This window comes from Rhea americana, unplaced genomic scaffold, assembly GCF_003343005.1.
Source record: "Rhea americana isolate MKP2758 unplaced genomic scaffold, rheAme1 scaffold_27, whole genome shotgun sequence".
In the NCBI taxonomy this organism is placed as follows: domain Eukaryota; kingdom Metazoa; phylum Chordata; class Aves; order Rheiformes; family Rheidae; genus Rhea; species Rhea americana.
In genome coordinates this window covers 6,708,336-6,729,191 of record NW_028186390.1, presented here as the reverse complement: position 1 = coordinate 6,729,191, position 20,856 = coordinate 6,708,336, and the positions used below count along the sequence as shown (strand labels likewise).

The 20,856-nt window shown below is 37.9% G+C and overlaps 1 protein-coding gene across 13 annotated transcripts in view; it reads left to right on the top strand.

Moving 5' to 3' along the window:
* The window catches only part of MAST2 (microtubule associated serine/threonine kinase 2), a 194,870-nt gene that overhangs the window by 10,508 nt on the left and 163,506 nt on the right, over positions 1-20,856 (top strand). For 5 of the 13 annotated variants that reach the window (XM_085308114.1, XM_085308109.1, XM_085308112.1 and 2 more), the window contains 2 exons: positions 11,116-11,263; positions 14,865-15,007. In XM_085308114.1, the coding sequence (XP_085164240.1) occupies positions 11,116-11,263; positions 14,865-15,007 (291 nt within the window). Of the gene's footprint in view, positions 1-11,115; positions 11,264-12,090; positions 12,290-12,727; positions 12,749-14,842; positions 15,008-20,856 lie in introns of those variants that run through there. The other 8 variants (XM_085308119.1, XM_085308111.1, XM_085308110.1 and 5 more) reach the window with 6 other exon arrangements.

Genomic DNA, 20,856 nt, shown 5'->3' with positions numbered 1-20,856 from the left:
AGTGTTAAACTCTTGGGAAAACAGGACTGAAAAATATGTCATAGAGACTTACGGATCTACTTAGGAAAATATGCACTGAGAGGCAGTGAAGTAATTGAATGTTTTGCATCATCTTTTAACATTTGTTCTTTTAGCCTTCTTCTGGTAGATGCATATCTTCTGTTCACTGAGGACTTGTTGAGAAGGCTAGCAAAAGCTCTGGTTATGATGGCGTTCTTTGTCCTTTGAAAGATAATGAGACCCCAGTTATTTAGAAGCCCTATAACAAGATAACTTCATCTTAAAAATGGACTGCTTCATTGTTAAAACCAGATTTGAATCACTAAAATGATTCTTATCAATCTGTAGTGTTATTTGTGAGTTCTTTATTATGAAAAAAATCGTCGCATGGAGTCTTAGAAATTCTTTAGAAGGAAATTAAGTGATCAGGACTGACACTGTGTTCTAGACAGCACCAGAAGATCAGAGAAAGTACAAAGAAAGAAATGATAGTCACCGTTTTAGAGGAGAGCCTATAAGTCAATTACATAATACCTTAACTGCTTTGCTTAACAGACCTTAAGCAAAACAATTGCTGAAGAAACATTTTAAGCATAGATTGATGCAGTGACATATTTGTAGCAAATACCCCTTCCTCCGTTTTATTAGTCAGCTGTCTTCAACACTGCACAGGTCCAGTTGAGATGATGGCAAAAATGTGACCCTGAGAGCTGAATTGTGCATTTAGTTAGTCATTTAGATGTTCTTTGGCCCTTGCCTTGATCCCTGTTTTAAGAACAGAGAAGAATCTGTTAGCAGCAATGTTTTTCCAGTTTATCAGGCACTTCTTTTATAGTCTTTCAGTTTGAGCTTGATGCCTGTTGATGTTTGGAAACCTGACAATTGGGCATTGTTTGTGTTCTCCCGCAGAAGGGAAGTGATACACAGCTTGTCCTTGGAAAAAAAATTGGCTGTTTCTTTGAGATGAAACTAAATTATGCAGCTTGATGAGCAGAAGCTTTTGTGCAAGATTATAGGGACTTTATTTCTTTGTGCAGACATTGATAAACTAACTCACAGTTCTTATCTTCGCCATTTTGAGATTTCTGTTGAGAAAAGCTTAGAATTAAGGGTTTGTTTGGTTTCCAAAGGTTAAAGTTCTGCTGTTCTAGTGTGTCCTCTTTTGTTTAGTTCTAAAGCCATTGGTCATTTTATTTACAACCTTATCAAACGATAATTTTTATTCCTTCATATCATACATGCAGCTCTGCTTTGAGCTTCAGACTGAATTCCTCCTCAGGAGAACTTTGCAGAAGTGCTTGTTATTTTTGCAGTGTATTGATGTCTTTATCTCATCTGGGCTAGGAAGTGAGACTATTCCAGATGGCTCAAAGACAGATATTGATGGCAAAGAATTGGAGCTTTCGCTTTAAAAAAAAAAAAAAAAAAAAAAAAAAAAAAAACATTGCAAATAGCAACCTTTCTTAGTGATAACACAAGATTAAGATGAATTTTGCTCTTCATCATATGTGTTAGCAAATAGTGTTCTAGCCCTTACTAGGCCATTTTGCCATGGATATTAGATTTTACTTTGCCACTAATTTCCTGTGACCTCCTTGCATTTATTGTTAAACATACCCATCTCTAATCCATCTCTAATGTTGTTGGCTTAAATTCCTGCCTATCTGAAGTTTGTGGAATTTGGCTAACCTTATATTGATGCTAATGGGATTCAGACAGTCTAACTACAAATAATTATACTACTAGTACTATTCAAGTGATAACCAGGCCAAAAAAAAAAAAAAAAAAAAAAAAAGGCAGTGTGGCTAAGTAGGATTCCTATGCTATTTTCTGTTTTCTTAGTCTTCCTTCAAAGTCTGCACTATTTAAGTGAGCTTTATAAATTAAGATCACATCTTAAAGCTGTGTTATACATCTGTAAAAAGTCATTGAATGTCTAATTAACCAAAAAAGGTTTTTTATCTGTCCCATTCCCTGCAAAAGTTTGGTTCATTAGTTACTTTTCTCTTTTCTTTGTAGGCAGCTTCATTTGAAACAAGCCTTGGAACAGCAGTTGAGCATGGATTTCTCTCTACTAGTTCCCTCAGTCTTGGGACATTAAGGGCTAAATCTCAAACAGGACCAACAGATATTTTATTTGAGACTATGCTTCAAACTTAACTTTAAACATTTTTCTTTTGAAAGTCCACATTTTTGAAAAGAAGACTGGAACTCTGTGCTGCTACTAAATCAGTCATTTTTATACAGCATGCACATTTTCTATGCACTGTATTTTTGTTCACTTGCCAAACTCTGTATTTTCAGCTAATATTTTATTTTTGAATAGATTTTATTTGTATGTCAGATCTAGAAAGCTGTAGATTATTTTGGGTTGAGAATCAAATACTAGTATGTACTGATATAACTGATAATGTGGCCCAAAGCGTTCTGTCTGTAATGTTCATTAATATGAAATTAGGTGAAACATTCTTCCAGGTTCTATTGCTATGAAACATTTATTTATTTAAATAGAATGGATCTTTAGCTTATCACTGGGCTTTGCTCACCTGTCTCAGTAGAAATAAAAAAGAAATGTACATTACCAAAGATGACGACTGTAATTTTGTTTCTTGATTACATTTAGGCATTAGCTAAAACTTACACAGATAGGATATGATGTTTTATGTTGTTCTGCTCTTTATTGCTGAATGTGACAAAAACTTAATGTTTGTATTGTAAGCTAAAGTAAATATGATTGGAGTTTTGAAAGCTAACTCGTTGACCAAAAAAAAAAAAAAAAAAAACCACTACCAGTGTTTTTGGGGATTAGGACATTAGGCACTGATAATTCTGCTTGTTATAGCCAACATGAAATCATAGTTCTTATGTGCACAGCTTAAGATGCCGCTGTGTTTCTGCTCTTTGCCTGATTTGTTAAGCAGTCCTCCATTCTCTGTTCTGAATTTTATGGAAGAAAGCCTTCAGAGAGAAGTTTCATTGATATTTTGCAACACTTAGATTTATGACAAATCAAGATATTTATCTTTTTTTTTTTTTTTTAAGAACTTGTAGGAGGCAGGATCCTAACTTAGAAATGGTGAATTATGGAATTGTTTGTGGTTTTTAATCTTGCCAGGAGTTAATTTCCCTGCCATATGCACCTGTAACCTTAAATCTTTGAAATATTTAAGTTAGAATACTAATGGTAGAGAGATGAAGTGCTCGAACTGTTCAAGCCCCCCCCCCCCCCCAGTGAATGTGTAATGGGTTTTGAGTCTATATGAAGTACTCTGTCTCATAGTGGTTTCTTTGAACTTCTTCTAAGTTTGATACAGGAGTCTGCTGCGCTCTTCTATTTCTGTAGATGAAGTTCTTCTGGGTTTAGGCATTTACAATGTGTACTTAAGAACTAGTGCCCTTTCTTCTCTTAAAACAAAGTAGAATCAGGTACTTTGCTTGTGTAAGCTATTGTACTGTTTGAACTTTTCAGTAAGGATGAAACATTGAACCTGACACCATGTGTAATCAGAAAATATCCTGTTTTCTAGACTGATTCCATTATGATTAAAATGATTCTGCAACTTGATGATTCTCAGAAAAGGAGTAATAGTGTACATAGCTGTAAATATTTACCCCTGGTTTTAACAAACTACTTAATATATTTCTGCATCTGGATATTTGGCAACAAAGTTATGAACTTGAATTTCCCCTGAGAAATAACATTAAAACTTAGAATACATTAGTCTTATTCAAACATACATTAGAGTTGTTTCCTGAAGATTTATTTATTTTTTTAAAATCTTCTCACTGGAGAAGAAAGATAGGAGAGGGAAGGTAGACATCATAGTATTAGATAAATCACTGGAAACTTTATATTTTTTAAAACTACTAGATTTTTTTTTAAAGAAGGATTTGAATTTATTTTGCTTGTAACTTCTTGTAATCTGCTTTTTAGCTACAGATGAGTATGCTGGAAGCTCTACATACTTAGAATTTGTTAAATGTGTGCATATGACAGTGTATAACTCTTTAAGAACATTACTGTGTAGCTCAGTTGGTTAGAGCGTGGTGCTGCTAATGCCAAGGTCGCGGGTTCAATCCCGTATGGGCTATGCTAAGGGTTGGACTAGATGATCTCCAGAGGTCCCTTCCAACCTTACTATTCTATGATTCTACGAACAGTGCTTAGCTTTCTGCTCATTTTGAATGCTTAATATTGATACTAAATCAAATTTATGTATTTTTGTGGGAATATTGAGTTTTTTTGCTGAATTTCTTTAATAAATCTGTTAAATAATGTAAATTCTTCTGTGTCTTAAAAAAACCCAGCGCTTTTATATAAATGGAATATAGTCTATGAAGCTTTTCTGTCTTCTTGATGCAGTAAACCAAAATACTGTGGTTTCTAAAAGGCTGTGTTGATAGAGGCAGCAAAATCAAATAAGATTATACTCTGACATTCTTCAGGATGCTGCTGGCAGTACATGAGTTAAACAGATACAGTTAAGGAGAGTCCTAGTTCCAAGTTCTTATTCAGCCTACAATTTTGGTCACGTTTGGGCTTACCTCAGCTTCTTCGTAAATTGCTGGCCCTCTTCCCACAGTATGACATATCCAATCTAGAAAGTTAAGGCAAATTTCAGTGCTAAATAACAGCATAAATACTATGCTTGCATTGCTTTAAGTGGTACTTACACAGACATTTGGTTTGTGATCTTTTCTCTAGGCCTTCAATTTTCTTTCTCAGTGTATTATAAAGTGTATTAGAGTGGAGACCTAATGATAGTATCAGATATATCTTTTGTCAAGGGAATGTACACACATTATCTGAAGTGAGGAGGAGGGACTGAAAAGAAAAAGAATGCTTCTCTTATGTGTATGCACACAATCCTAACGTAACAGGATTTTTTTTAAAGGACGAGCAGTACTGGATTAAGAAATGGAAATTAGTTTTCAATGTGCAGTATTTTTATTGCTTTAAAAAAAATCAGTTTCCCATTATTTCTTACTTGATTTGCATTACTTATTATTCTTCTTACAAATTAGAGTAATAGTAGTGTATTCTTTGTTAATTTACTGCATTTTAATTTTCATTCTTCTTTTCAATAGTTTGCTAGAATTCACTTCCTGCTGATCTTAGATGACTATACTTTTTAAAAAAGAAATTTCTCATTTTTCTTGTTCATGGAATAACTATTTAAGTAAAAACTTTTTTATACAGCTTTTCTTTCCAGCTAATAATTTAACATGTCTTTACCTGCAGAGATCTGAATGTTCCTTAATCACAGTTAAATATTTTCTTTCTTGCAAAGAGCTTTAGGTAAATTAAGAGATTTAATAGTCATGCAATATTGACTGCTAACAGTAAATACATTTTGTGAATTATGCTTAACATGATGACAGGTAAGCAAGGGCTCATGTCTTTGTATAATCTGTTAGGTCTTAAATGTAGGCTCCACAGACAAGTTTTAAGTGGGTTGTTTTCTAAAATTCATCTGTTGTTGATAATCAGTCTCTTAACTGTGGGATACTTCATGTAGTAGTTCAAAGAAGATAACTTACTCCTTTGACAGGCATCTACAGTTGCAGTGTTTGCATGTCATTTTTAGATTAAGGATCAGTACTGTGCTACACTTTTGCAGCATCATTAAATGAACAGTTACGGAAGATAAGCAATTAGATTAGGTTGCTTAAAAATCACTGCAGTGGTGTATGTGCTTCTTTTTTTATTTCTTACTTGAATTCCTTTAGAACCTCTTCCTGTTTGATGGAATGGAAAGGAGGTGTTATTTAGAGTTGATGACCAAGCAGGTTCCTTGTACCTGTTTTCTGAAGTCATTGGAGCAGGGCTTTAGTGTGACACATGGGAGTAATCTTACRCACCAGGAAGGACTTCAGATTTCTTGTCTTTTGGCTACAGCTATTGCAGCAAGTCTGCTCTGTTCTCTGTCTCACTGAGTGCAGTAACCCTAACGTGAGATTTCAGGCAAGAAAAACAGACTTCCCCCCACCCCCCCTAGTGCCACGACTTTTTTAATGGTTTTTCTGTGCAAGTGTGGTAAGTGACTGAGCTGCAAAATGTGGAGCTGCTTTTTGTTGAGGAAGGATCTATTGCCATTCTTCTTTGTATCTCACAATTTCATGTTATGTGAGCAAGCCTTTGTATACTGTTGAAGGGACTGGATAGGAGTAATCTTTGCCTAGCAAATCAAGATGGTTTGTATGATGTTCTTATCTTGAGCCATAAGCTTTGTGAAGTTCAGCTGTCTGTGTAAGCCTAGTTTTTGCTTTGGCAAAAGCTACAAGGCCAAAGTAAATTAAGAAGCTTTTTCTGTCACCTTTGGAAAGAAAGGAGAGGTGCTCATAGTTTTTTCCACCCAGTTTTAGTAATGTGTTTGTATTACATGCTTACTAATGCTTTGATTTCTAAAGCTGTAAGGAATTTTTCTCTTTGAAAGTGGAAGCTGAGTCCTTAAAATTTTGTCAGTTTGTGCTGTGTAATTGATTCTTCAACCAGTTGGTCTAGCAGTCTGATTAGTCATTTGGAAGTGTGTAAACAAAATCTTACTGTTCTACCGCAAGGAGTTTTCCTTCACCATTCATTTGGAAGACTGTCTAAGATCTTTCTGTCCTTCTTATGTATCATGTTTTGGGACAAGGAAAGCTTTCTCCCTGTTTCCCTGGCCACCTCCCTCCCCTATCTTGCTTTAATACTGTTAACTTCCATACTGTTATTTCCTTGTACTTCATCTATGAACTGTAATACTAAAGCTTGGTTTTGATAGATGAGTGAAATTACAGTCTTAGGAAAGACAGCTCTATTGTTGTCAAATTAAAACACCCCTCTTCAGTGTTTTCCTGGCACAATCATAGAATCATAGAATGGTGAGGTTGGAAGGGGCCTCTGGAGGTCATCTAGTCCAACCCTCAGCACAGCCCGTACGAGATTGAACCTGCGACCTTGGCATTAGCAGCACCAYGCTCTGACTGACCAAGCTAAACCTGCCCCCGCTATATGCATAGCACCTAGAAAATGGATTTTTAAATTGGCCACGTTGTACTTCAGTGTATCTCTCTCTATATATATTTATCTATCTATCTATATATGTATTATTATTTTTAACAACTGCAGGCTGTCTCAAAACTTTGCGGTGGATTTTTTTTTTGGTTGGTTGGTTTGTCTGAAAAGTCAGGAAAAGGCAATGTTTACCCTGTATAAACCTGCAGAGCATTATTGGGTCCTTTTCTTCAAAACATTCAACAACTGTGTAGTCTTCTGAATATTGTCCAAGTGTTTTATGTGCTTAGTAGAAAGTGCTTGTGAGGAGTTTTCCATATGTAAAATGCACTAGCCCTATCTGCTGTAGTGGACAGCCTGAGTGTACTAGTTGGTGTGAGAAACTGTTACCAGTCCACTGATCCTGTGATATCTCTGTGGTACCTTTGTAGTGTAAATGATTGCTGGGAAGCAACTGCTTAATGTGGTGCTGCTGCATGTGGAAGGACATCCTGAGAAGCAACACGTACCATTAGCTTGGCCTCAGGGCCGAGAGGCGTGTGTAGGCAGGGTGTTGCAGCTGAGCGGATATTGTGGTAGAAAAAGGTGTGCCCTTTGGTGCTGGCGCTCCACGTGCTCCCTTCAGCGGGGCACTTCTCGTTCTGGTATTATCAGATCTAACAAAATTTGTTTACTGTAACTCCGGAAGAAATAATAAGAACCTGTAACTCTCTTTTTTTTACCAAGAAGAAAAGACTCTAGGAGACCTTAAAGGGGAAAAGGGAAAGGAAGTAAGCAGAGTTTTTTGTTGGTGAGGCTATGTGTCTGTCTGTGTGTTGGATGGGGGGGAAGTGGTGGAAGACGAGAGACGAAATACAGAATTTGGACAGTGAGGTGGATTTGAGAACTGGCTGAAAGGCAGAGCTCAGAGGGTTGTCATCAGTGGCATGGAGTCTGGTTGGAGGACTGTGGCTAGCAGTGTCCCCCAGGGCTCAGTACTGGGTCCCATCCTGTTCAGCTTATTCATCAATGACCTGGATGAGGGGATGCAGTGCCTCCTCAGCAAGTTTGCTGATGACACCAAGCTGGGAGGAGTGGCTGACACACCTGAGGCTGTGCTGCCATTCAGAGAGACCTGGACAGGCTRGAGAGTTGGGCAGAGAGGAACCTCATGAGGTTCAACAAGGGCAAGTGCAGAGTCCTGCACTTAGGGAGAAATAACCCGAGGCACCAGTACAGGCTGGGGGCTGACCTTCTGGAGAGCAGCTCTGCAGAGAAGGACCTGGGAGTGCTGGTGGACGACAAGTTGACCATGAGCCAGCAACGTGCCCTTGTGGCCAAGAAGGCTGATGGTATCCCGGGGTGCATTAGGCGGAGTGTTGCCAGCAGGTCGAGGGAGGTGATCCTGCCCCTCTACTCAGCCCTGGGGAGGCCTCATCTCGAGTGCTGTGTCCAGTTCTGGGTTCCCAGTACACGAGAGACATGGAGCTACTGGAGAGAGTCCAGCGCAGGGCTACAAAGATGATCAGAGGGCTGGAGCATCTGCCCCATGAGGAACGGCTACAAGAGCTGGGCCTCTTCAGCCTGGGGAAGAGAAGACTGAGGGGGGGGATCTTATCAATATCTGTAAGTATCTGAAGGGAGGATGTCAAGGGGACAAACTCTTTTCAGTTGTCCCATGTGATAGGCCAAGAGGCAACGGGCAGAAATTGAAGCACAGGATGTTCCACCTGAACACGAGGGGGAATTTCTTCCCTGTGAGAGTGACGGAGCACTGGAACAGGTTGCCCAGAGAGGTCTAATGAAAAATGACAAAGAGCAGAGATCTTTATTTCCCTTGATGTTAGTCCTTGTTTCAGTGATTCTTATCAATGTGTATAAGTACCTGAAGGGAGGGTGTCAAGGAGACGAGGCCAAACTCTTCAGTTGTCCTGTGTGACAGGCCAAGAGGCAGTGGGCAGAAATTGAAGCACAGGGAGTTCGGCCTGACCGTGAGGGGGAATTTCTTCCCTGCGAGAGTGATCAGGCTGCCCTGTCTAACATGCTCTAGGTGACCCTGCTGAGCAGGGAAGTTGGACTAGATGATCTCCAGAGGTCCCTTTCAACCTTACTGATTCTATGATTCTAATTTGCTTGCAAGATGACTTGTCTTATAGTACTTTCATTTCTGACTTCTGTGCTTTTCCTTACTTTGGTGCCCCAAATGAATGTTCTTTTTTTGTTGCAGTTGACTGAGAAAGGTAGATGGTGTGTGTGTGTGTCTATGTGCTTATGTGTGTTCTGAGAGGTGAGTGTGCACCTGAGCAAAAAACAATAAAAACTCCAAACAAAGAGAAATCCCAGGTCAGCACACATTTTTGATTTTAATTTTAGATTTTTAATCACTTTAAATTTGGAGAGTTGGAATGCTGTTCTCTTTAATTACTTAAATTTATTGCACCTTTATTAGTGATGTAAGGTGTGCCTCTCAAGGCAAGCATCTCTCACTGAACCATCATCAAGATGTGTGAGATGTCTGTGAATGGGAATTCGAAGCAAAGAAGCCCCCTTCCCCCCCCCCCCCAAAAAAAAAAGAAAGTTAAGTGTGGCCTTCTCTCTATTTCCTGGTGTTTCCTGCATCCCTCCCCCAAATTCCATTTTCTGGCAGCATAGCTATGGGGGCAGGGGAGAGGAGAAACAGGGTGTCAAGGGGGTGGTCTAAAGCTGCAGTTTAAGTGGAGGATGTGTTTGGGCAATGATGGGCAGCAGCTGGGTGGGCAGGCACTGCTGCTGCTAGCACTAACTTCTGAATATCTTCCTTCCTCTTCCACCATCCTTATTGAACTGGGGGGTGAAGGGGTAGGGAGAGCAAGTACTGTTGCTGCATCAGTGTTACAGGTGGGATTGTGCTTCTCCATCCTGAAGAAGCCTAAATGCACTGGCTGAAGGCAAGACAACCGTGGGAATGGACTTTGTGGGGTGAGGGTGGGAGATTACTGACTTTTCTAGTGATGTACGTTAGCAGGCAGTACCTGGGCAGCCAGCATTGAGGGGAAGGACCTGGTAGTGCCTGGTGCGTCGGGCCTTTTAACAGGGATATGACTAACTTTAGGAAAGTAGCTAGCTATTGAAAAATTTCGTAGAACTGCAGAATAGAGAGTGTGCGAGCGTAAACTAGATGAGATTTTAACTTATTTACTTGTAACCTGGAATGCCATAATTTTCTGGGTGAGATGGTAAATTCTGACTTCTTGTGTGTGTGTGTGTGCGTGCTAATGAGAGGCATTTTGAACAAAATGGAGCAATCTGTTGAAACGTGTAATGTGTTGCACAACTATAGAGAAGAGAGAACTTGTCCAAGTGCATCTGTAGGGGCTATAATAGAAAGCTTCACATTATTGTTAAATCCATGCATGGTAACAACGCTTGTAATTCTTCAGATGTAAAATCACAGTTATAACTGACACCTCCAGAACTATTTAAAACACTGTGGGTGTACTAGCTGCTGTTTTACCTACTTCTGATCATATATTTGTTATATGCTGTAAAATAAGCATGTATCTGGGGGAGTGTTTTTAACACACACATGTTTGATTTTATTTGTAGTAATAATAAAGACATTCCACAAAGAATGATCTCTGTCCTAATGGATTATTATGTAGTGATACGTAAAGTCTTGTAGTAGAGCTGCTATACAGTATCTTATAATAGGAGTTTTGGGTAAAACAGGATATCACAACAATTTATGCTACTGGATGGAATAAATATTCAGTAAATCAAAGCAGATATTCTTTGCTTTAGCAGGAGTTAGATTTAGTCAAAGCATCTATTTTAGCCTGATTTTTCAGTAGTCTCTTTTCCAACATACTGTAAGAGCAAATAACTGTTGTTGCTTAATTGCCTTTTTTTCTGACCTTTACTGTTGGCAATTCTTATAACAATAATGCTCAAGAACCATGATTAACTGGGAACTTCTGGTGTCTTTCTGCACGGAGATGTGGCACAGAAGAAGGAAACTTACAATTTTAAGCCGTATGCTTAATAAAACAATAATTAAAAAACCTCTAAATTTCAGGTTTTATACTTTGGAGATAGTATACTTCAGAATATAGACAACTTAGCTATCACTAACAAACTTCTGCTTGTTTTTCTTTGTACAGGAAATGATAACAGAGTCCACTCCATTACGCTGCAGAAAGCTTAGCAATCCTGACATCTTTTCGTCTACTGGAAAAACCAAGCTCCATCGTCAGTTAAGTCAAGATGACTGCAAGCTACGGAGAGGTAGTTTGGCTAGCTCCTTGTCAGGTATGCCATTCTGCAAAGCCTGTATGACAATTGATTGCTATTAAAGACTTGCTTATTACTTGTTGGCGTARCAGTTGTGATTAAATATACCGATACTTCTTTTCTTTAAAACTCGAGCTGACCACTTGTTGGGAAGATGTACAAAATTTTAAGCAAGAGAAAGATGCAAAAGGAGATATTAGTAGAAAACAGTGGTGGGGGGAAAGACTGCATTTGGAATGAAATTCTATATATTATCAACAGAGAAAAATCAGAAACTCAGACTTRATGTGCAAAATTAAAAGAGATAGTGGCAGAACTTTAGGGACCAATGATATATTCTTACCTCTTTCACTTCTAAAGCAACCACTGAAAGTAAGCTTACCTACATGATATATTCTACCATATTGTTTCTTATGGGGAAACWAACTTTTATATCATGTTCAAATTAGTTTAGTTCTCTTTAGCTTCAAAAGTACTGTAGGCATTTATGAGTCAAAGTAAAAATGCTGTTTACTTTCTAGATGTTTTTTCAATTTAACTTTTTTTTTTCTGTGAATGCTGTTTTCATTCTTTTGTCAGGGAATTTAGTGTACTTCTGCAGAATTAGTAGAATAGTCCAGTAGTTAGCCAAAAACTGGAGGACCAAGCTCAGTAGCTCCTTTTTTCAGAGACTTTCTATGTGGGCTAGGGAATGGTTTCACAATTGTTTGAAACTTCCATCACAGTTTATGATACTGGCATTAGAGCATAGAGGGCTGCATGACCAGCCTGGAATCAAATAGCTGATCTGCCTGAGTGCTGCTCCTGTTCTGTAGAGTTAATTTTCACCCATTTTCCATTCCTAGTTAGGCTGACTGGCTATTTGCATGTTAGTGCAAGAACAAGGAAGAGTTTGGGAACYCTCAGCTGGGAGGGGAAGAAGAATGTGGAGAAGGCCACCCTTTTTGGCAGCACCTTGGACTTGGCTTAAGTGATGTGAAACTACATCCAATGTCTGTCCCTCTGTCCTTTGTCTGGAAAAGGATAAATATACTAATGTTTGAGGTACTAGATGTAATGGGATGTAATAAGCAGTAAAGTATGCCCTTTTTTATTTTGGGTAGACCTTGTCTTTAATGTTTTATTTCTAGTAAATGGGGTATTTTTGAGAAATGGAAACGCATTCACAATGTCTTGTACTCAATATTGTTTTCTAAGTAGATCAAACATTTGAGGAGAACAAAATTTATTAACTRTACAGCTGTTGACTGATTCTAATGGCTAAAGATACTTCTATTCAAGAAAAAATMTATAGTATTAAGTGATGTAAAATAAGTAGGAGGAAGCAGGAAAGCTAGAGGGGTTCCCCTTCCTTTGTATAGATTTTCTAACTGCTAGGATATAACATTCTTGTAATTTYTTTGTTCCGAACTGATAATGTTCTCCATAACTTATTTCTATATCTTAATGACTTTTTGATCTGCTATAACCCGGTACATGAAGGGGGAAAAGATCCTCAACAAGGTGAGTGTGATTCAACTGAATAAAGGAGATGTAGATGTTTAGATACATATTTCGAATACAAATGTTAGGAATATCTGTAAGATTTGAAGCGTGATAGGGAAAGGCTTCCACTTTTGTGGAAGTGAAAGGAGATATTCGTAATTGTAGATTATGGGGAATTAAACAATATTATTCTTGCTCTCTTAAGCACTGGCATTTTGAATGGTTTTAACATTGTATGCTTTGAATTGGTATTATAGGACATCTTTGTTAGTGCTTTGCAGAGATAAATACTGCAATGTGCATTGCTGAAGTTTTGGATCTCTGCAGACAAGACAYATCATTGCATTTGCTTGATAACAAGCAAACCATAAAAATTATGTCCACAGCTGTAAGCAGCTTGAGTGGGACTGAGGAAAAGGTACTGATATGCTGTGTCTGTTTGCTAGCCAAAGTTGAGCTTTTTAGTCTCTCATACACTTTGACTTACTACATTAATATATATTGATACATTGCCCATAACTTCCACAGAGAATTAATATGAACATAAAAAAAAAAAATCCATGGAATCATGGCTAGTGGTGTTGTGTGGCAATATTCCAAATATTGTTGCTGCTTTTATGTGCTGAGTGTTCATAAYATTTCTCATATAATTCTAAGCTCAAATTGAAGAATTTGCGGAAAAATAGATTTCTGCCTCTGAGAAAAAAGTATTTCCTGCAGTGTTTGTGATTAAAGATACAGAGTTCTTTTTGCTACTCATTGCATCAAATGTATTGCTCTCTCCTGTGTCTGAGCATATAATTGTTTTGTAGGCAACTTCTTCACCATGCTTGGAAGGGGGGTGCTGTTACAGAAATATATTAACTAATCTTTTCTTTTTGTGTCTACAAGTAAGTACTGCCTCCTATGTCTCACACTATTTCTCTGCTGGAGGTGAGACCTGTCCTAGGCTAGTGCCCTAATAGCCAGCCCACATTTAATTTTTGTGTTTTGCAAAAACAGAAATTTATTTAGTCTGACAGTCTGATTTTAAGGAAAAGAGGTATTATTTGCTCCCATGTAACAGATGGTGAAACTCAAGTACAGAATTGACTGACCAGAGTTAAGAGGAAGTCATTTGGAAGCTAATAATGGAACCCAGATTTACAGACTGTCTCGCTCATATGTGCTAGCCACAAGACTATCTTTCTTCTCTTTTTTGTGAATGACATAATTGTACATAAAAGGACACTGCTGAGCTTGATGAAGTCAAAACATGACCTACTTTAACTTTGATTCTTTCTCTTTGTGAAAATTCACTACTTGACATTTTTCGAAAAGGAGTGTTGTGTTGCCTAGAAAAGAATGTATCGAGTAGATCATTTTAAATGTTCACTATACTTTCTGCAGTACAGTGGTGTGAACTTGTTCAGATAGGAACTGCCCTTCACACTATATAGTTCCACTTTATTCTTAGAACTTGATGATAATAAATTGATTGCATGGGAGATTAGCATCTACACTAATTACATATGAAGGAGACTTAGCAAAAACAAAACTACAGAAATGTTTTGCTTTTAGGATATGTTGCTGAATAGTGAATTTTGTTTTACAACAGATCCATCCATAGTTCAAAGCAAAGTAATGTTTAAACATACATTGTATTGTGATCACAGCTGCAGGAAATCTGCTGCTGAATGTTGCTGTGGTAGGGGAAAATGGGGATACCTAGATGGATAAGTTGTTTGGAAGACATATTTTATTATGACTGGATTTTCATGAAAACCTTAATTATACTTCAGAGACTTTGCAACATGAACATTGCTTTTCTATAGTGTAATAAATTGTTTAATTAGCAGCGAATGTATCATTTTTAAGTTGCATGAAATATAGAAAGGTATGAAATGATTGAAGTTGTCTTCTACAGCTTTCTGGTTTTACCSGTCATCTAATCAAAGTAAACTAGGTTCTTTGAAATACCTAGTTATCAAACATAATGATTTCCACTGGTAGTATACTTTTACAAGTTCTAACSTACCAGAACTTTAAAATTACTTTTTATTAACCATTATTTCTCCATATGCAATATTTATTTTCAGAATTATATTTTGAACTTGTTAAACAAGTTGATAGTATTTTGCTTTTGTTTTTAAAGGAAAGCAACTACTCCCCTTATCAAACAGTGTCCACAGCGGAATAGGACAAACAACATGGCAGCCACCTGCAGATACCTCAAACCTGGTCCGCATGAGAAATCAGTCCCTAGGACAGTCTGCTCCTTCCCTTACCGCTGGTTTGGTGAGTGAGTCTGGGAATGCTCTTGGCGCTGTAAATAAGTGGTGTGATCCTCTGTTTTAGTTTTTTACCTTGGTTTCCCCTATTCCTGCTTGGTGAATCCAGCATTTTGTTCCTGCCTGYCCTTTTTGTGATAGGGGGTGAATTAGGATGAGAGTATATGCATCCTGATTTTTGACAAAAATGCTGAAAAAGAAAATATATGTGTGAAGAATAATTTCTTTTAGGGGAAGCTCCCTCTCAATGCTACTTACACTGCCCAATTCCTGAAAGGAGAAAAAAAAATCACTGGAAATCTAAGGAGATGTGAGCATGAGACTTCTACTGTTTAAAACAGGTTTAATTGGGAAACAACTTTGAGTTTCCTGAGCTTCTTTACCTGTTTCACCAGACAACAGGTACCTAGAAGGGATAATTGACCAAAGAATGAAAGAACTGGGGCTGATGGCTGCTATTCTGTGTGGTTTCTTTCACAAAACTTTTAGGTAAAATGAATATATTTCTTGAAGAATGTTGAGTCTGTTAAATCAGCATTTTCTTGGAGGAGAGTGTTCTGTATGGGAGAGAAATTCAGCTGGCTATAATAAAGCCAACTGATTGCAAACCAAAAGCAACATACCTTTTGTTTATAGATGTTCCTTATTCGCTCTAAATATTTAAAATTGCTAAAGTCCAAGGAGAAGAAAAGTGTAAGATTGGGAAAAGATAGCTATTCAGTCACACTATGCAACATAAATATTGATGAATGGAAGACTAAAGCTTGAAAGCTTTTTTGCCAAGTTCCGTAGAGTTTGACTGAATTAACAAGTTTTACTCATATGAGGGAATTTTGGTGTGTCATTGGATTTCGATATACGGTTGGAAGAAGCTGGGTAAATGTATCTTATATTGTAAGACTGTTCAGAAACAATGACCCTTTAAGTAAAATGGTGCAGCTTCTATAGAGTTTAAATTAGTAGCCCTTAGAATTTTCTTTTGGGAAGCATAGATGGTTTGGTACCACCAGAGAGCTTTAAATGAAATTTGTATCTTTAAGCCTGAAAAGACCATACTTTTGTATTACCAGTAATTTTGATTTTACAGTGAAATATATGCAATTCTATGAATATATGAAATTTTATTATCTCTTAGTTTGGTGCCTGTTGCTAAATACAGGTCTGTTAGTGTTTACCTTAAATATCTATTCTTAGTGACACTTGTAATTTGACAATATCAACACAAAGAGAAAATTCTCATGTGAACTTGGAACCTAAGTATTTATCTGATGGAGATTTAAAAAAGTGATGTATTTTCTCTAGAGAGTAAGTCTGTATCTTAATGCATTTAACACAAATGCTTTTATACTTTAAATTAATGAAAATAGCTGCACTTTAAAACAAGCATTAATTTTCAGGCATATAATTTGTTTAATTTATTACTGTATTTTACCCTTTTGTACTATTCAATGGGCTGCAGATGTATATAACACCTAATTCTGCAAGTTGATGTGATGCATTTCTAATTTTTGAGGGCACTGTTTGTGTTGTCAGTCAGATACTCTCATATGAAATGAGAATACCAGTAACTTATTTTAAGATGATCATGTTTCTAATTAAACCTGAGAAATTCAGCTATAAATCCGGTATCTTCCCTTTTTTGTTGCAGTTATTAAATACTGAAAAATATGGCTGTTTTCCAGCCACTGTATAGTTTATGGTGGGTTATATGCTAATTACAGTGCTGTTAAGGCTAGAAATTAAGAATTTTTATATGAAGTGGTGTACTAAAGCAACGACTAGACAGATTGTCACAAGATGAACACCTGATTAAATGCAAAGAATCCTAGGATCTTAGAACTAGTTATGTGTTCGCAGCTGTTTTAATGTTTTTGGTATTGAAAGATGCTTCACAAATTGCAACAGCAAAAAGCTTCTTGCCAGTATAATTAATCTCCTTTGAAAACTAGTTATGTTAAGAGATAAGTAGGTTCAGTAATAGTGTAGTTTTAATATGCATGTTTTGATTATTAGTGTTTAATTCTTTTATTGTTTGTTACTAATACAACAAATACACAGCAAGAGAGAAATGGGAGTGTGATACCAAAAAGAATGACCATTCAAAAGTACACCTATCATTTCTGCTCCTTCTTTATGGCACTGTAGTTATCAGTGGTTTTTCCTTTGCTAAATTACTTTGCTGGCATTCAATACTGTGTTTTTTACTGCCTTATCACTAGTAATCCTACAGATTGTTTGCTGTGCTTAAATTATGTTGTTTTGAACTTTGAAAATATTTGCAAAGCAAAATGATAAATTAAGAATAACAAATCTATAGAAATTACTTTGCAGCTTTTGAAACAAGACTGATAGCTAGGCTACTTATCAGCAACAACTCAAGAACTGGAAATATATCAAATTCTCACATGCTGAACTGCATAAGCACAAGTCATTGTTCAGCAACATCTTTCAGCTCTTACATGCGCGATAATCTGGATTAATGTGTCTGCACAGCAGTTGTCACTAGATCCTTGACTTGACAAAGAAGCCAGCACAGACTGAATGTGGAATGCTGTCACTGTGAAATAATCGATGTTGATCAGATCTGTGTACCTTCTAAAATATCCATGAGGATTTYGGAGAGTGACCTTCAGTTCATCATCTACTGTATTCTACTTGTCTACTACAAGATAGATGACTTTGGTCCTAGTGGAATGACTTCTGGTGGGGGGCGTCCTATGACTTGCTTATGTTAGGGATTTACCTGTTTTAAATACTGAACAAAGCCTAAATTTAGCCCTACATAGCCATATCTCTGAACAAAGCCTAACTTTAGCCCTACATAGCCATATCTCTAACATAGCCAAGGAAGTAAGTGGTGGTGGTGGTGGTGGAGGAGGTGGGAGTGGAAGGGGAAGACATGGTCACTGCTGTGAGTACCTCAGTGATATTTTTCACTCTCAAAACCCAAAGCAGTAAAAACTTGATTAAAAATCCCACCACCCAAACCTTAAAAAAGGGGGGTGAGGAAGGTTGTGTGTGTGTGCGTGTGTGTATGTATAAGGAACAGAAAGATAATACTGTGGAAGATGTCTTCTTACTTAGTTTGGAGTTTTCCTCACCTGAAGTCTTGGCCTGCGAATGCCCTGTCCTAGAAGGAGTTAGAACTTGGGYAGTGTTTTGAAGAAAGCTGATGAAAGTGATCAGGAAAACAGATATATTCTCTTATGAACAAAGACATAAAGACCATGAAGGCTTGTTAATTTTAGAAGGGAAAAGGAAGTTGAGAAGATAAACATTGTGATTGTTTTAGAGAAGGTGGATTAGAGAGTGTCTTTCCTGCAAATCTTTCTTTTGAGAAAACTCAGTGGGTAAAATACCTTTTAGCAATCTATTTATCTTGATACCAGTCTCAATGCCATAACATGCCAGGGCTGGACCTTCTGTGGAAAATGGATGGTTTTTCCCTRGTGTTAGCTGTTGTTAAGGACAGGTTGCTCAATTGGATTACCACAAGAATGCCAAAGKCATATTTACATTTGTTTAGATCTACTTCTTTCCATCTCATAGAGAGCATCTCAAGCACTCCAGCCTTTTGTAAAGGAAACATCTGACGGTGTGGTATCCATTATTTAGGACTACATTTTAAATGCTGTATTTGCTATGTAACCTCTAGAGAAGTTGCAGAGAGATTCTAAGAATAAGAAACAACACGTGTTCCTGTTGTTATGGCTGGCAAAAAGAAAACACTTGAAAGGGGGATTGCTTGAAAGAGCCTGTCAGTGGAAAATCTGAATTCTTATACTTTTGCAAAAGACACCTTTTTTTTTTTTTTTTTTCCTTCAAGCTTCAGTTTTCTAAACTCTACCCTGTATCTGGCCAAAAGTAGCTGAGATTGAGGAGTCTTCCTGAGCAGTGGTAGCTATCTCTGGACTAAACAATCTTTTTATACCCTGTACCATGCTGTATGTGCTTTGAGCCATTTCTTCATCATCACGGATGAAAGCTAGTTACTAAGCAGTTGGTGCTCAGTTAATCCTGCAGTGCCACACGCAAGACTTGCTTGTAGGGTCAGTCTCCTCTTCAGAGAACAATTTCAAATGACTTGCAGATTTGCATTCACTTGGAAGGGTTATGATCAAGACAAACTGAGACAGCTGAGTGTTTTCCACTGTCATGCAGAGTRCTGGTTAGTTCACCTGTCACTGGTCTTGTTCCACAGGACGTGGTAAAATGAAGCTTCTCAGCTTTTCAGTAGTAATCTGTAGGCTACGGAGGCTCAGACTCAAGGATTTGAAATTGCTGACAAGCTGCAGAACTTCCTGTATTGGATAACACTGGACCAGTGACGTTCCCGAGTCAGCCTGATCTATTCTCAGTGTTTAGTTTCACAGAGAGGKGTGGACTAGCTAATCCCGAGTGGAATGAGGAAAACGGCCGTGTTTGAGACGGTGGGTCCTTTGGACTGTGAGGAAGCGTGTATTGGCAGGGTGGTGACTGAGACTGGCTGCGTGCTGTGGTGCATTACCTTGGATGGCCAAGTCGATGTGTGCTGTCTAGATATGTGAGAGATTATTTACTCTTGTTTTTCTAAATTTTTGCTCTTTTGCTTTTTGATTTAGTTGTGTTAGGAATAGAACTAATTCCTTCTGATATACTCAGAATAGCATATTTGCAGTGCGCAGTGTGTCCTTCCTGCAGAAAGCTGCAGAATGCAGCAGAACACTTTATTACAAAAGGATGTACTATCCTTTTGGCAAAACACTATCATTTACAGCTACTAAGAGTGGATGGCGGGCTACTGGTTTGGGGGTATGGATGTGACTCGCTAATTGCATTTGATGTTCAGTCGCTAATGTCTGTAAAACCGGATTGGGAATTYGTGGTGCTCTTCTGCCGTCTGCTGGTGAGCACGTGGCTGTTTACAGAAATGACCTRACTCCCAGGGCTGGGGAATTGCTGGGAAAAGTTTTCAGAGCTCCTGAGAAACATTAGCGATTTCATAGCACAAGGCTGTTATTTCTGAGATTATATTCCACAGTAACCGCTTGTTAATAACCTGAATTCTTTTTAGCTGGAGTGTAAATTAGCTTTGTATTTTAATGCTGTACTCTCGCAAGCCACATGTTTCATGTCAAATGGCGATCTTGTTCTGGCAGCAGAAAGGCGATGGTTGGCTTAGCTAAGGAAAAAAGAAAGGTTCCACCTTGTCCTGCAATTATAAAAAATTTTTTTTTTTACACTTTTGTGCCAAAATCTGTGTTGCCTAACTGTGTTTTGCTCTTTGGCCTGCTAGATGGTGCTGGAGCACCGGAGGCCTGTTATTTCAATATAGTGAATTACCATTTCAGTGCAAAATGACATCGTTGCTACAGGTGAAGAAGAGCTAGAGGTGCTTTCCTGTAGACTGTTGCTGAGGGAGAACCTAGTTCTGTGCTGATTGTCAATTCTGTGCAGAAAATAATAATTGAAAAGGCAAGCTGAAGTGCAGCATAACTAGCAGAAGTTCCAGCTGCTTTGCATTCACTCTGTGWTTCAAAAATGCTTTTAATTGGAGGAAAAAATTCAATCTCTGGRTCTCCTATTTTTTCTATAGTGCTTTTAATGGACTTGGTGTTTATTCCTGAGGATCTCTGCTTAATGCAGGCATCTGGGTATGGTTGTGAATTTCACAGTGACAGAGGTTTGGAAGGAGCTGTGGTTGTGGGAACTARCAGCTCTCTGACTAGCAAATTATATGTTAGTTTGCAAAGCACAATAGCTGGTCTTCCACTGCACTCCCCATCTTCCTGCAGGGTATGTATGCTGAAAGCGAGGTGAGTATATAGAACCCAGCCTTCCACCTACTCACAAAAGAGTGACATGTAATCTCTCTTT